At 35.5% G+C, this 12,047-nt stretch overlaps 2 protein-coding genes across 3 annotated transcripts; both read left to right on the top strand.

The window, feature by feature from the left end:
• Positions 1-4,367: 4,367 nt before the first annotated feature.
• On the top strand, positions 4,368-5,817 carry LOC112046835 (SAP30-binding protein-like). The gene has a single exon (XM_024083652.2). The coding sequence runs from the start codon at positions 4,639-4,641 to the stop codon at positions 5,497-5,499; it is 861 nt and encodes a 286-aa protein (XP_023939420.1). The 5' UTR covers positions 4,368-4,638; the 3' UTR covers positions 5,500-5,817.
• A 574-nt stretch (positions 5,818-6,391) lies between these two features.
• On the top strand, positions 6,392-11,938 carry LOC112046843 (exosome complex component RRP41). 2 transcript variants are annotated; one of them, XM_024083664.2, is made up of 7 exons: positions 6,392-6,427; positions 7,131-7,313; positions 7,677-7,749; positions 8,804-8,940; positions 9,563-9,767; positions 11,241-11,335; positions 11,847-11,938. In XM_024083664.2, the coding sequence occupies exons 1-7, from the start codon at positions 6,407-6,409 to the stop codon at positions 11,916-11,918; spliced, it is 786 nt and encodes a 261-aa protein (XP_023939432.2). In that variant the 5' UTR covers positions 6,392-6,406; the 3' UTR covers positions 11,919-11,938. The 2 variants fall into 2 exon arrangements, with proteins under 2 accessions (XP_023939432.2, XP_023939439.2); XM_024083671.2 differs by lacking the exon at positions 6,392-6,427 and adding an exon at positions 6,810-6,987.
• Positions 11,939-12,047: the final 109 nt, after the last annotated feature.

The following is a 12,047-nucleotide window of genomic DNA, read 5'->3' as shown; positions in this document are numbered from 1 at the left end:
TACGCAAGATAAAAGTAAAACCATAGACACCATTCGTTCAAGCCTTAGACCATTAATAACAGGACTTGCCTAGCTAACCGTTACCCCTCTGGCAAAGATCAAAAATCTATGATCTAACGCGTTTATAAAAACTGTTGCTACAGAATCGATGTTTTATTGTTGTAATCGTTTTCGTCGTGTAAAGAGCTTCCTAAAAATGCAGGTTTGTGTAGTTGAATGGCATTAAAAATGGCCAAAAATTTGCAGTTTAGTATAACATGGAGTAACGTTTCATGTGTAAGTATTTCTAGCATAATTTTATCAAATTTGTAATAAAAACGATTTCTAAAAAGAATCAATTCTTTAGACGGAACAGCAAAAAATCGATCAAGTAATCGAACATTATATAGACAGTGTGTTATAGGAAATACCGTCCGGCCCTTAAGGGTGTACTTAGGTATCGTGTATACATTATTTTTATGCAGTCCTTATTTTTAAAGAAATACATTTTTTTCCCTGCACGAAATTAACATAAAAAAATGCAAAATTATAAAAACTTACATGGCAACACAAAAGTTGAGATAGGTTAATTATTAGTAGGCATTACTACAAAATAAAAACTATTGGCGCAAGCAAACTAAACACAGCATTACAGACATTGCACGTGTCGGCGGCGGCGCGGTGTTTCAAAGACAGTGGGCGCCGAAAACGATGGTACCTACTACCTACCCTTTACGATATGCGGCGCGGCATTGTCAAAAGGCTTTCTATTTTGCCGACTTTTGTGCCACAGGTGTGTAGGTAGGAGGTAATAATCTATATATACGTACCATAATTGATAGTAATTGTTGTACCACTTTTTAAATTTTCCAAGTTTTGGGGCAATTTATGTTTAAAATTAGAAACTTTATTATCACGATAAAAATGCCTAATTATTGAATATTTTTTTAAATATTTTTTCTGTTTATAATATTATAATGCTTATACGCACATTTTGGATCGGACGGAATTTTTAAAACACACTGTATATATTCTGTGGATAGTCTAAGCGATTTGTTGGTTAGTCTGTGTAAAAAATACTCTTATGTGTATTCGAGTCAATTATAAGTTGTGTGTGCTGTATGGACACAGAATATACATAATGGTGTTAAATGTTTTTAATGTGTGAGTTTACCTCGTCCCCCTCAAAAAACGACAGACTTTTTTGTTGGTGAATTTGGGTCCGAAACAGGTCCATTCTTTTTAATGGTCTAAGGCTTTGACGAATTCCTAATAATAATTATTCCTAATAATAATTAATCTCATCTTTCTAGTTTTAAAAGACTCTGAGTAATCTTACTGACAACTTTATATTTTTAACTAACAACGGAATTAGTATGCAATTTTCGATTTCCAATTACGTTTTTTAAGTTGGTCGACTATTTTTCTATAAATAGCAATTGCTTATTAGCCGTTAACTAATAGGATTAATGGATTACGAATAACCATTTAGCCGGTAGAGGCTGGGGACACTTGACTCTAACAAAAATTAGCTCTTAAAAGCTTAATATTTTACAAACGGATCACTAAATCAAAATCTGTTAATGGCCCCTTACAACTTTCAAAGACCTATCCAACGTGTGGGGTATCCACACTGTGAAATAAAAAAACAAAAAAAAATCATCCCCACTTTACATGTAGGGGGAGACCCTAAAAAAATATTTTTCAAGCTTTTATTGTACGACTTTGTTTACATTTATATGTTAGTAGAGTTAGTTATTTGATTATACAATATTTTTTCTATACAAGTAATATATTAATAATAATAAATCATTATTTAATAATATTATATTACCGTTTTCGACATTTACCTATTTACACAATTTTATTATTTAAGCATTTTTTATATGTATATTTTTTTAAATTATGCTTTTAGAATACAAAATGTTAAACAAACTTAATAAATATAATAACCCACCATTTGCGAGGCTATTTTTCCTAGTCGTCATAATTAAAAAATCCAATGCACTGTGCGTTCGTCACTGCGTCACAGTCATGACTGTCTGCACCCCACGCACGCCCTGAGTTCGAGGTGCGTAGGTATAGCTCGCGTTTCGACCTCTAGTATGAAGTCAAACTACTGCTTGTCAATATATTTACTGTGACATTGCTTCGACTATCCACAGATTAAATACATAGAATATTCGATTACTGATCGATGTTTGGCTGTTTCGTCAAAAGAATCGATTCTTTTTATAAATTGTTTTTATTAAAAATTTGATAAAATTAAGGTTTAAATACTTTCAAATGAAACGTTACTCCATCTTTTACTAAACTACAAGTTTTTGGCCGTTTTTTATGCCATTTAACTGTACAAACCGACATTTTGCTCCTTACACGACGAAAACGATTACAACAATGAAACATCGATTCTGTAGTAACAGTTTTTATAAACGCATTAGATCATAGATTTTTGATCTTTACCAGAGGGGTAACGTTAGCGAGCCAAGTCCTGTTATTAATGGTCTAAGGGCAAAGCATACATAAATTTATAAACATTGCTTTGTCTATTAGTTAGGTTTAAAGAGTCAGAACTCAGAGCTCTAAAGGTTTCTTCTAAAGGTTCGGTTTTCACTGGGTTTACCTTTGACACCTATATATATGGACCTGTGGCATTTTACGTCAAAATTGGTCAAGGATTTAACTTTTTAAATAATAAACAAATTTTTTTCGTAACCTCTCTAACTTAAAGAAAGTTACCTTAATGGTATTTGTTTAGTCATTGCTTAAAGAGGTTAGACATATTTTACATGACAACATCAATTATGTCAGTTGTGATCAAATTATCTTTTGTTTTTAGTGACCAAAAATGGCTATTGTTGTGGTTCCGGTGTAACGTTATTCGAATTATTACGGAAATAATAACCAATAACCTTGTGAATCGCAAAATAAATTAAATTTATACAATGGTGAAGTGTGCAGTTGTTTCCTTCACCAACAAAACCCAAACAAAACTAGCGGGAATTTCATTTCACAAGTTAGTATTAAAATCTTTGATTTTTCTGTTGATATTGAGTATTTTAAAGGTATTTTTTTTGATTAGGCCCATTGACTAATTTAAAGCTTTACAATACGTGGTTTTATAGGCAATCCGTTAAAGAATTGAATTATTTCACGAGTTTTGGTTTGACCGTATACGTAGTGTTGGGAAAGTGTTGTTTAAAATATCGATGAATAGTGAGTGTGATGATTTGTTTTGCTATATCATCGAAATAAGCGAAGACGTATAAATTAATAAATTATTTTATGTTCTATAAGTATAGTTATTTTATATTTTTCAGATTTCCAAAAAATCATAATTTAAGACAAAAATGGCTAAACAGCATTAACAGGCCTAATTTCAAGCCATCACGATACAGCTGCATATGTAGTGATCATTTTAAGAAGGATCACATTAATTTAACATGCTTTCTGCGCCTCAAAAACAATGCCTGTCCATCTATCCCGGTGAGAATCTTTTTTCATCGTATTCATTCTTGTTTGTGATAATATATGAATTCCCTCATTTTAAAATATCTGAATACTAGCAAATTTTAGTTTGAACATTTATTTATATAATTTTTTTATTGTGTCCAATAGTTTAAGAAAAGATATCATTCACAAATTAGAAAAAATATTTTGCTGTTTGGTTGCTTTATGTACTCATATAAATACTAATGTTGCATTTATAGTAATATTTTAGTAGATAACCAAAGAATAAAAATTACCTATTGCAGAATTTATCACCTGAGCAACAAGTAAGACAACCCTTGCAAGAAGTGAATCTTAATCTGTTATCAGAGAGTCATGACAATGCTGTTTCTCAAAATGGAATACAAGTATTGTATTGTCAAAAACATACTTAAAAACTAAAATTTTCTTGTAATAACGTCTCAAAAAAATATGAAAAAAAAAATTTGTCTGGTAGAACGATAATCAAATTTTAAAAGACCATTTATAAAAAAGTGTCAACTAGCTATTACTTTTTGTTTTGTATAACGTCCTTGTATCAAAAATTGTAAGTTTTGCAATTTCTATACGGTTCGTATCGTACTGACAAGAGAACGTATTCGTTTTTGAATTTCATATTCGTAGCGGGTACGACACCGTCATGTTCCGTACGCTCCATCTGTATATTATTGATTAATCTGTGTTAGATACAAAACAATTTAATGAGAAAATCAATTGTATGGAATTTTATATTATAATAATGTAAGACAGAATTTAAAATGTTTCATTTTAGTAAACATAATATTTTGTATAATTTATTAATTTTATATCGAGTGCTTAATTATTATCGATAAAACAGCCCTAGCTCAATTTAGAGACCAAACATGGTTACCGGATGCCTTAACAATAATTACTTGTCACATATCCTCTATTATCTATGTATCTAAGGGGTTTACCTTAGATACATATATAGGTGTCAAAGGGGTTTACTCCTGAGTAAATATGTTCCTTGGTGAAAACCATAGATTTACGATTCGGTACAAGTACCCCAGTGAAATTGTGATTATTGATTTATCGATTACTTTACGAGGCGAGGGCGAGGCATAAGATTAGACTTTCATTTCGAAAGTGCGGCTATGTCTTTTAAAATTTAATAATTTTGTTACGAGGTTAAGCGATCGATTCACAACCATGACCTCCCAAGCCCTAGCTTCCCTCACGGCAACGTACACGGACTCTGAGGGCGAGGAAGATATGGAGGATGGACAACAGACGCCAGACAAAGAAGAGCTCATGGTTACACAATCTGTGCCAGTCAGTCCGCAAACCGCGGGGGAAAACAAACAACTTTCGTTAGCACCTGTGTCCCCTAAACGCAGACTAGTTTCATACGTAGACGACACGATTGTCTCGGACGAGGAAACTTCGTCGCCCACCGCTGACGACATGAGAAGACTGTCCATGGAGACAGACACGGACGAAACGATTCCGCGGTCAGTGGAGCCCGACGACTCGGAAGATGGAGTCATGATACCGCCCGAGCCGCCGGGCAAGTGCCCCAAGGAGCTGCAAGATACCATAGCCAAGTACTACAACCGCATGGTTACAGAGGGCTTAGACATGAATAAAATCATCCAGGAAAAGAAAAACTTCCGGAACCCCAGTATTTATGAGAAACTAATCCAATTCTGTGACATAAATGAGTTGGGTACTAACTATCCACCTGAGATATATGACCCATTGAGATGGGGAAAAGAATCTTATTATGATGAGCTGGCGAAAGTTCAGAAAGCTGAAATGGAGAAACTAGAAAAAGAAAAGAAGGATAAATTGTCAAAGATTGATTTCATCAGTGGAATTGCTAAGAAATCAGATAGTGACGATGATAGGAAACGGAAGTCTAAGTGGGATCAAGCAGGACCCCATGTGGCATTCAAGCCCAGTATCAAACGACCTGGTTTGCTGCAACAACCTTTGACCAGCACTGCCACAGGCACCAAGGGAACGGTCATATCTGCTTTTGGGTCAATAACAAAGAGATCTAAAATATGACAAAAAAATAAACTACTGGCAAAGTTATTATGGGGACATGAATAGAGTCAGACAGAACTTTGCAGAAATTTGTTAATAACAAACATTAATCATAATTTATGTGGCTGGTGGCTTCAGTATTGTATTGCATTTTTTGTTGTGTGTGTTGCTGTTTAATCCATCGTCTTGGGGAGAGAGAAAGAGAGAAAGCGTGAGAAGGAATGAGATGGCAAATGGTCGTTCGGAAACAAATATAACTTTAGACAAAATTTAGTTTAGAATTTTATAAAATATTAAATACTATATATTATATTTAAAGTAATAAAAAATTAATTGTCATTACAATTTTTTAATAACTACCATTTTTTTTTATTCCGTCACTGTTATGTAACAGATTAGTATCCCGCCAATTTATGTCGCCTTTCAAATTTTGTTTAAGGAACTCAACGCGTTAGTGTTGCGGCATATTCCGATTAAGAAATTTGAGCTAATTTTACACTGACTGTTTAGAAGCTTACATGGCCGTAGCATTTTTTATAATTACTTTATCTTTTACATAAAATTTTTCCTCAAGAACTTCATTGACGTCTGAACAGGCTGTGTGGTCAACGATTTTTGCATGTCCCCGGATTTAGTTGGGGACAAATTAAAAAAAAACATAAAACTCTTCACAGCTGATGACAGCAGTTCTAATTTTTAAATTCATTCCAGCCCTTAGGTGGAAAGTAATTTGTATGAGTTATTCCCATGAAGATCGCAGATTGACGGTCAGTTTGGCGCAACGCGCCGCTTCGATTTATGGCAGTCACGGAAAATTTTCGTGGCGTGTTGTCAGTTTTACTCTGGAGTGATGATTCGCCATTGACGGTCAAATTTTGGAGTGACGCCGGAGTTTTAAGCCGTAGTTTTATGCTTGGACTGACCGTCAATGGCCACTTTAAGGGTAATGGTAAGGATCACTGACTTTTTACTTGTAAAATATTCCGTTTGCGAAAATAGTAGCGCTACTGTGTCCAACGTTTACGTATTTGTACCTTCACTTCTTTTCCTTGGAGTATATATTCTTTGACTTAAATACTAATCAAAAGGGCTAGAACTTAGAGCTCATTATTAAAAAATAATATCTTATTTCTTTTTATCTAGTATCCACAGATGATGTACTACACATCTAATCTGTAATTTGTCGTTTGTTATCTGTTGTGTTTTTCTTGATTGTGAATTGTGTTGCTTGGTTGTAACCACAGACGACAAATGAAGGTTGCAACGTATCTAATAATCTGTGGTTGCAATTGGTTGTGTTCCTTGGTTCCTTCTCCTTGTGTTCAATGTTCATTTCATTAAATTTATAGTCTATAGTGATCTGTGCATTAAATATTAATTCATTTTCCGAGAAAATATGATATGGTTGTTTACAAATACAAATTACATTTTTTAGGTTATGTTTGTGTGATTTATTGTTCGTTAAATCAGCTACTTTAAAACTAAATAAAATAAATATCTTTAAAACCGGTGAGCTAATATTACAGTGGAGTGGACCATAATTAACATCTACTTACTTAAATTAAACTGTATTGTTATCCTATAATAATTTAAACAACATTGCATTTCTATTACTTCTATAATTAAAGTGCGTGCTGTAAACTGCCTACCAGGATTCATTCCTCATGCCGGGCCCAGACCTGCTTTCCAGTCAAGGGCTCCGTCTAGATGGACGGAGGCCTAATGAATTGCGTCGTATAAGGTGTAAACTTGGGGTATTCACACAACCTGATGGGAGCGCGTACTTAGAACAAGGGAATACTAAAGTGCTAGCCGCCGTCTATGGACCACATCAGGTTTGTTCTGCTTTTTATTTGCTAAATAGCTATCTATTCATGTTTTGTTCACTTTTTTGTTGCTCTGGTAAGATTTATTTTATCTGTATGTAGTGTACATATTATAAAATACTAAAATTTGCATGACACTTTATCATCTGTACTAAACTTAATGCTGCCGTTTGTCTATACATGAAAAATGGGTAAAGGATAGCAAATTTCAGGTGTTAGTAGGTGAGGCAAAAATTCAACAGCTTACTGGTGGCCAGTTTGTAAATCTGCCACAGCCATATAGAAAAAAGTAGGCCCATAACCTAGGAGTAGTAGCTAATAATAATAAATTAAAATATGTGGATGCATTTAACTTTTAATTGTGATTTTCAGGCTTCTAAATCAAAGAGTTCAACAGAAGCAGTGGTTGTAAACTGTCAGTACAGCATGGCCACATTTTCCACAGGCAAGATGTTTTATCACTTATAAATCCCTAAAAATACTCAAAATAAAAAAAATTAGGTTCTTTGTGTCTATCAACCCTGTAGAGTGTGATTTACTTTTTGTAACATTGTGCATGCACCCATTTTTTATAAACCACAGAACACCGAAAGGCTAAAACTAATGCTTTAGCAATAGAGAGAGAGAAGGGGCACGGGGTCTGTAGACCCTCTTTATAAAGATGCATTTGTATTACAAGAAAATAGAGTTTAATAATGGTTACATCGAGTAAACATTAGGTAGTACTAGCTAAGTTAAAACTTTACCTACTCTATATGACCTCTATTAGTCTATTTTCATTTACTATAAATTGAATATTGTCAAAAAAATAATAGAAGAAAGTGAAAAAGTGAATAGAGAAAGAATTTTGATATAGATCTGTGTCAATAAATAAGTAGTTGTAGATAATAAACAAACTCTAAATAAAGTTCTTTTAAAAGAAGAGTGTGTCAGCTCCGACGCACAAATGGAGTTTACTCTTTGAGATCGACTGTCTAAATAGGTGTATGTCGCTCCGCAGCATACACTATGTACGTCTCAATAACTCAGCCTGTAAAGTGAAAGGTGCGCAATCGAGGAGCAACAGGCGTGGCGCGAGAATGTCTCTAAACATTTTTGTAGTTAATTTAAACAAGTATCAAAAAATCAAAAATTCATTTATTTCAAGTAGGCTCAGTATACAAGCACTTTTGATACGTCAGTTAACTATTTGTAAAGATTCTACCACCGGTTCGGAAGGCAGATTCTGCTGAGAAGAAACCGGCAAGAAACTCAACAGTTGCTCTTTTTTAAAAAAAATCATACAATAATATTATAATTACAATTTATGACAACATTACAATTTCTTATAGTTTTACTTCCTGTGTGAAGGTGGAAGGTGATCCAACGGCCTCCAAGCAACTTTGTCATTAAGGAACTCATCGATGGTGTAGTAACCTCGACTAAGCAAATGTTTTTTAACACATTGCTTAAAGTTATGCATTGGCAGGTCCATCACAGTCTTGTTTCTGTACCTACAGGTGAAAGAAAGAACCGTCCGCGAGGTGATCGCAAGTCGCTGGAGATGTCGCTCCACCTGCGCCAGGCTCTGACTGCAGCCATCAAAACGGAGCTGTATCCACGCTCACAGATAGACATTTATATTGAGGTCTTACAGGTGAGTGATACTTACTTGCCCAATGAACCCTGGTTGCTCAGATGTTAAGTAAACGAAAACAGACCAACTTCTGTTTTTTATATTCTTCACAAGTTAGCCCTTGACTAGAATCTCACCTGATGGTAAGTGATGATGCAGTCTAAGATGAAAGCGGGCTAACTTGTTGTGGATGAAAATCCACATTCCTTTCGGTTTCTACACGACATCGTACCGGAACCGTCTTTGTCGGTAGGGTGGTAACTAGCCACGGCCGAAGCCGCCGACCTGGACCAATTAAGACAATCTCAATCGGCCCAGCCGGGGATCGAACCCAGGACCTCCGTTTTGTAAATCCACGTCAAAAAAAACACGTCACTTTTATCTTAAGTTAATAAAATAATCTTTTACTATTTTTAATTAAAATTGGTTCTTTTCTTCAGCTTGCCGTCGGGCATAGGCCCGGGATTTTGTTTGTTAGTAAACAGTACTCATTTACTAACAAACAAATTTTGCAAAGCTGAAGAAAAGAACCAATTTTAATTAAAAATAGTAAAAGATTATATTTAATAAACGCCGTAAACACTGTCCGCATTTCGTGACGTCATAGTCATACACAACATATACACGTAGGCAATTGTTGCAGGCAGACGGCGGCGCGTACTGCGCGAGCGTGAACGCCGCGACGCTGGCGCTCGTGGACGCGGGCGTGCCGCTGCGCGCGTACGTGTGCGCGTGCACCGCGTCCATGGCGTGGCACGGCGGCTCGCCCGCGCCGCTGCTGGACGTGGGCCACGTGGAGGAGGCGGCCGGCGGGGTCGTGCTCACCGTGGCCAGCCTGCCCAGCACTGGTGAGTGGGGACAACACTACCCACACCCAGTAGCATGTACAGGGAATTAAACTATACTACAGCCTATCTTGATGAGTACTGTTTATCAACAAATAAATTAGATATTAAGGTAGGAAACGCATGTCATTTCGTAACTTATTTATTTTAAATTATTTGTTTGTTTATAAAATATATTAATCATAACTAATTGTTCTAAGCTTATTAATCAAATTTATTTTCATTAATTTAAGAACAAGTTAACTATAATTAATAATAAATAAATATACTTAATCAATACACATCACTATCTAGCCCCAAAGTAAGCATACAGAGTAGCTTGTATTATGGGTGCTAAGATAGTTGATATTATAATATTAATATACAATTGTATACTACATATAAATATTTACATAATGTATAAATACACACAGACACTGGAAAACACTCATGCTCATCACACAAATATTTTCCAGTTGTGGGAATCGAACTCATGGCCGTGGATGCAGAAAGCACAAGTGGTCACTACCCACTGCGCCATGCGGCCGTCAATTATTAGTAGGTGTGAGATGACTAGTGATTTATACCCTCATTTTTAATTTGTTTGTTGGTAAACAGTACTCATCTAGAAAGGCTTCAGTATAGAGTATGCATTATAAGTGTAAAATGGAAAATTCCTATCGCAGGGTATTTTCGCATCTATGACGTGCACGCCACTGCTTACACCCACAGTGACTTCCAGTGCACAGGGTTTTTAACTAGGGTTTGCACTATAGGTGCAAAATGGAAAATTCTTATCGCAATACACGTTCGTAATCGTTGTCAGGGTAGGCAGGACATTTTTGTATCTATGGTGTGTACGCCACTACTTACACCCATTATCATCATCATAATGAATCGACGCTCTGCAGTTGCTTTTTTAAAGCCTTTTGAAAGAAATGACAATGGGTAGTTGACTCATATCAAATTTAATATAAACAATATTAATTTTGTGTAGTACATGGAATGAGGGTCCAAAACATATCGATATCAATTAATAAAAGTTAAAAATTTCTTATAAAACTTAATTTAAATATTACGTGTATTTTAAAATTTTCCAAACGTCAAGATCGCTGTCGTCCATTTTGTGACGTCACTTGATGTACTAAACGTCAAACTAATTGTTAACTAATAGTTTTTGTTAAACGCTCCGATTTTAAGGGATTTATTATAGTGACGTCATGAAACAGTTGAAATATATACTGTCATGCATGGATGACAGGCGTTTTGGCTCGTATTGTCAAAAACATATCTAAAATTTTCATGTAATTATTCTTGACTAATCTCCACAATTACTTAGTTTTATGCGATTTTTACAGGTTGATCAAGTAAGCTACAAAGCTGAATGTATTATTGAATTTGGACTAAGGGATATAGATTATTTAAAAATAATCTATATCCAGCAGTGGTAAATAGATGTGATGATTGTGCTAAAGTTTGCATTTTGTCCTTTTCCAGGTAGCATAGCTCTACTGGAGATGTCACACAGACTGCACAGTGATTATTTCGAGAATGTTTTAAGCAGAGCATTGCAAGGATGCCGAGATATAGAGGTAAATATAACACCATTAACCTTTTACTGTAACTATAACTTATAATGAAATTTCAGATTTCTCAGCCTTTTGTTTTGTTTTTTTTTATTTTTATTCTATACAAGTTAGCCCTTGACTACAATCTCACCTGATAGTAAGTGATGATGCATTTTAAGATGGAAGCGGGCTAACTTGTTAGGAGGAGGATGAAAATCCACAATCCTTTCGGTTTCTACACGGCCGGAACGTTAAATCGCTTGGCGGTACGTCTTTGCCGATAGGGTGGTAACTAGCCTCGGCCAAAGCCTCCCACCAGCCACACCTGGACCAATTAAGGAAATCACAATCTGCCCAGCCGGGGATCGATCCCACGACCTCCGTTTTGTAAATCCACCGCGCATACCACTGGGCCACGGAGGCGTGCTAGGATAGTATAAAAGAGATACAGGCCAAGTTCACAGTTTGCTTCAATTACCTATTCAAAAATGTCGACCAGCACTCAAGCTATATGCAGTATTTTGTTTTGGTGCAGGTAATCCTCGACAAAGCGGTGAGAGATCACTTGGCGGAAGGCTGGACGAAGCAGGATGTTGTTACAGTATGAAATAAATTTTATATACTAAGTGTACTTTTGTTTTTTACCTCTGACACATACTGCACGAGTGGCGTGGGAAGTAGTAAGTGAAGTAGGCAGTGACGTGGTGAAGCCACGTTGTTCTTCCTGTCGCATTTT

Source organism: Bicyclus anynana, chromosome 2 (assembly GCF_947172395.1).
Source record: "Bicyclus anynana chromosome 2, ilBicAnyn1.1, whole genome shotgun sequence".
In the NCBI taxonomy this organism is placed as follows: domain Eukaryota; kingdom Metazoa; phylum Arthropoda; class Insecta; order Lepidoptera; family Nymphalidae; genus Bicyclus; species Bicyclus anynana.
This window is presented reverse-complemented; position numbering and strand designations above follow the sequence as displayed.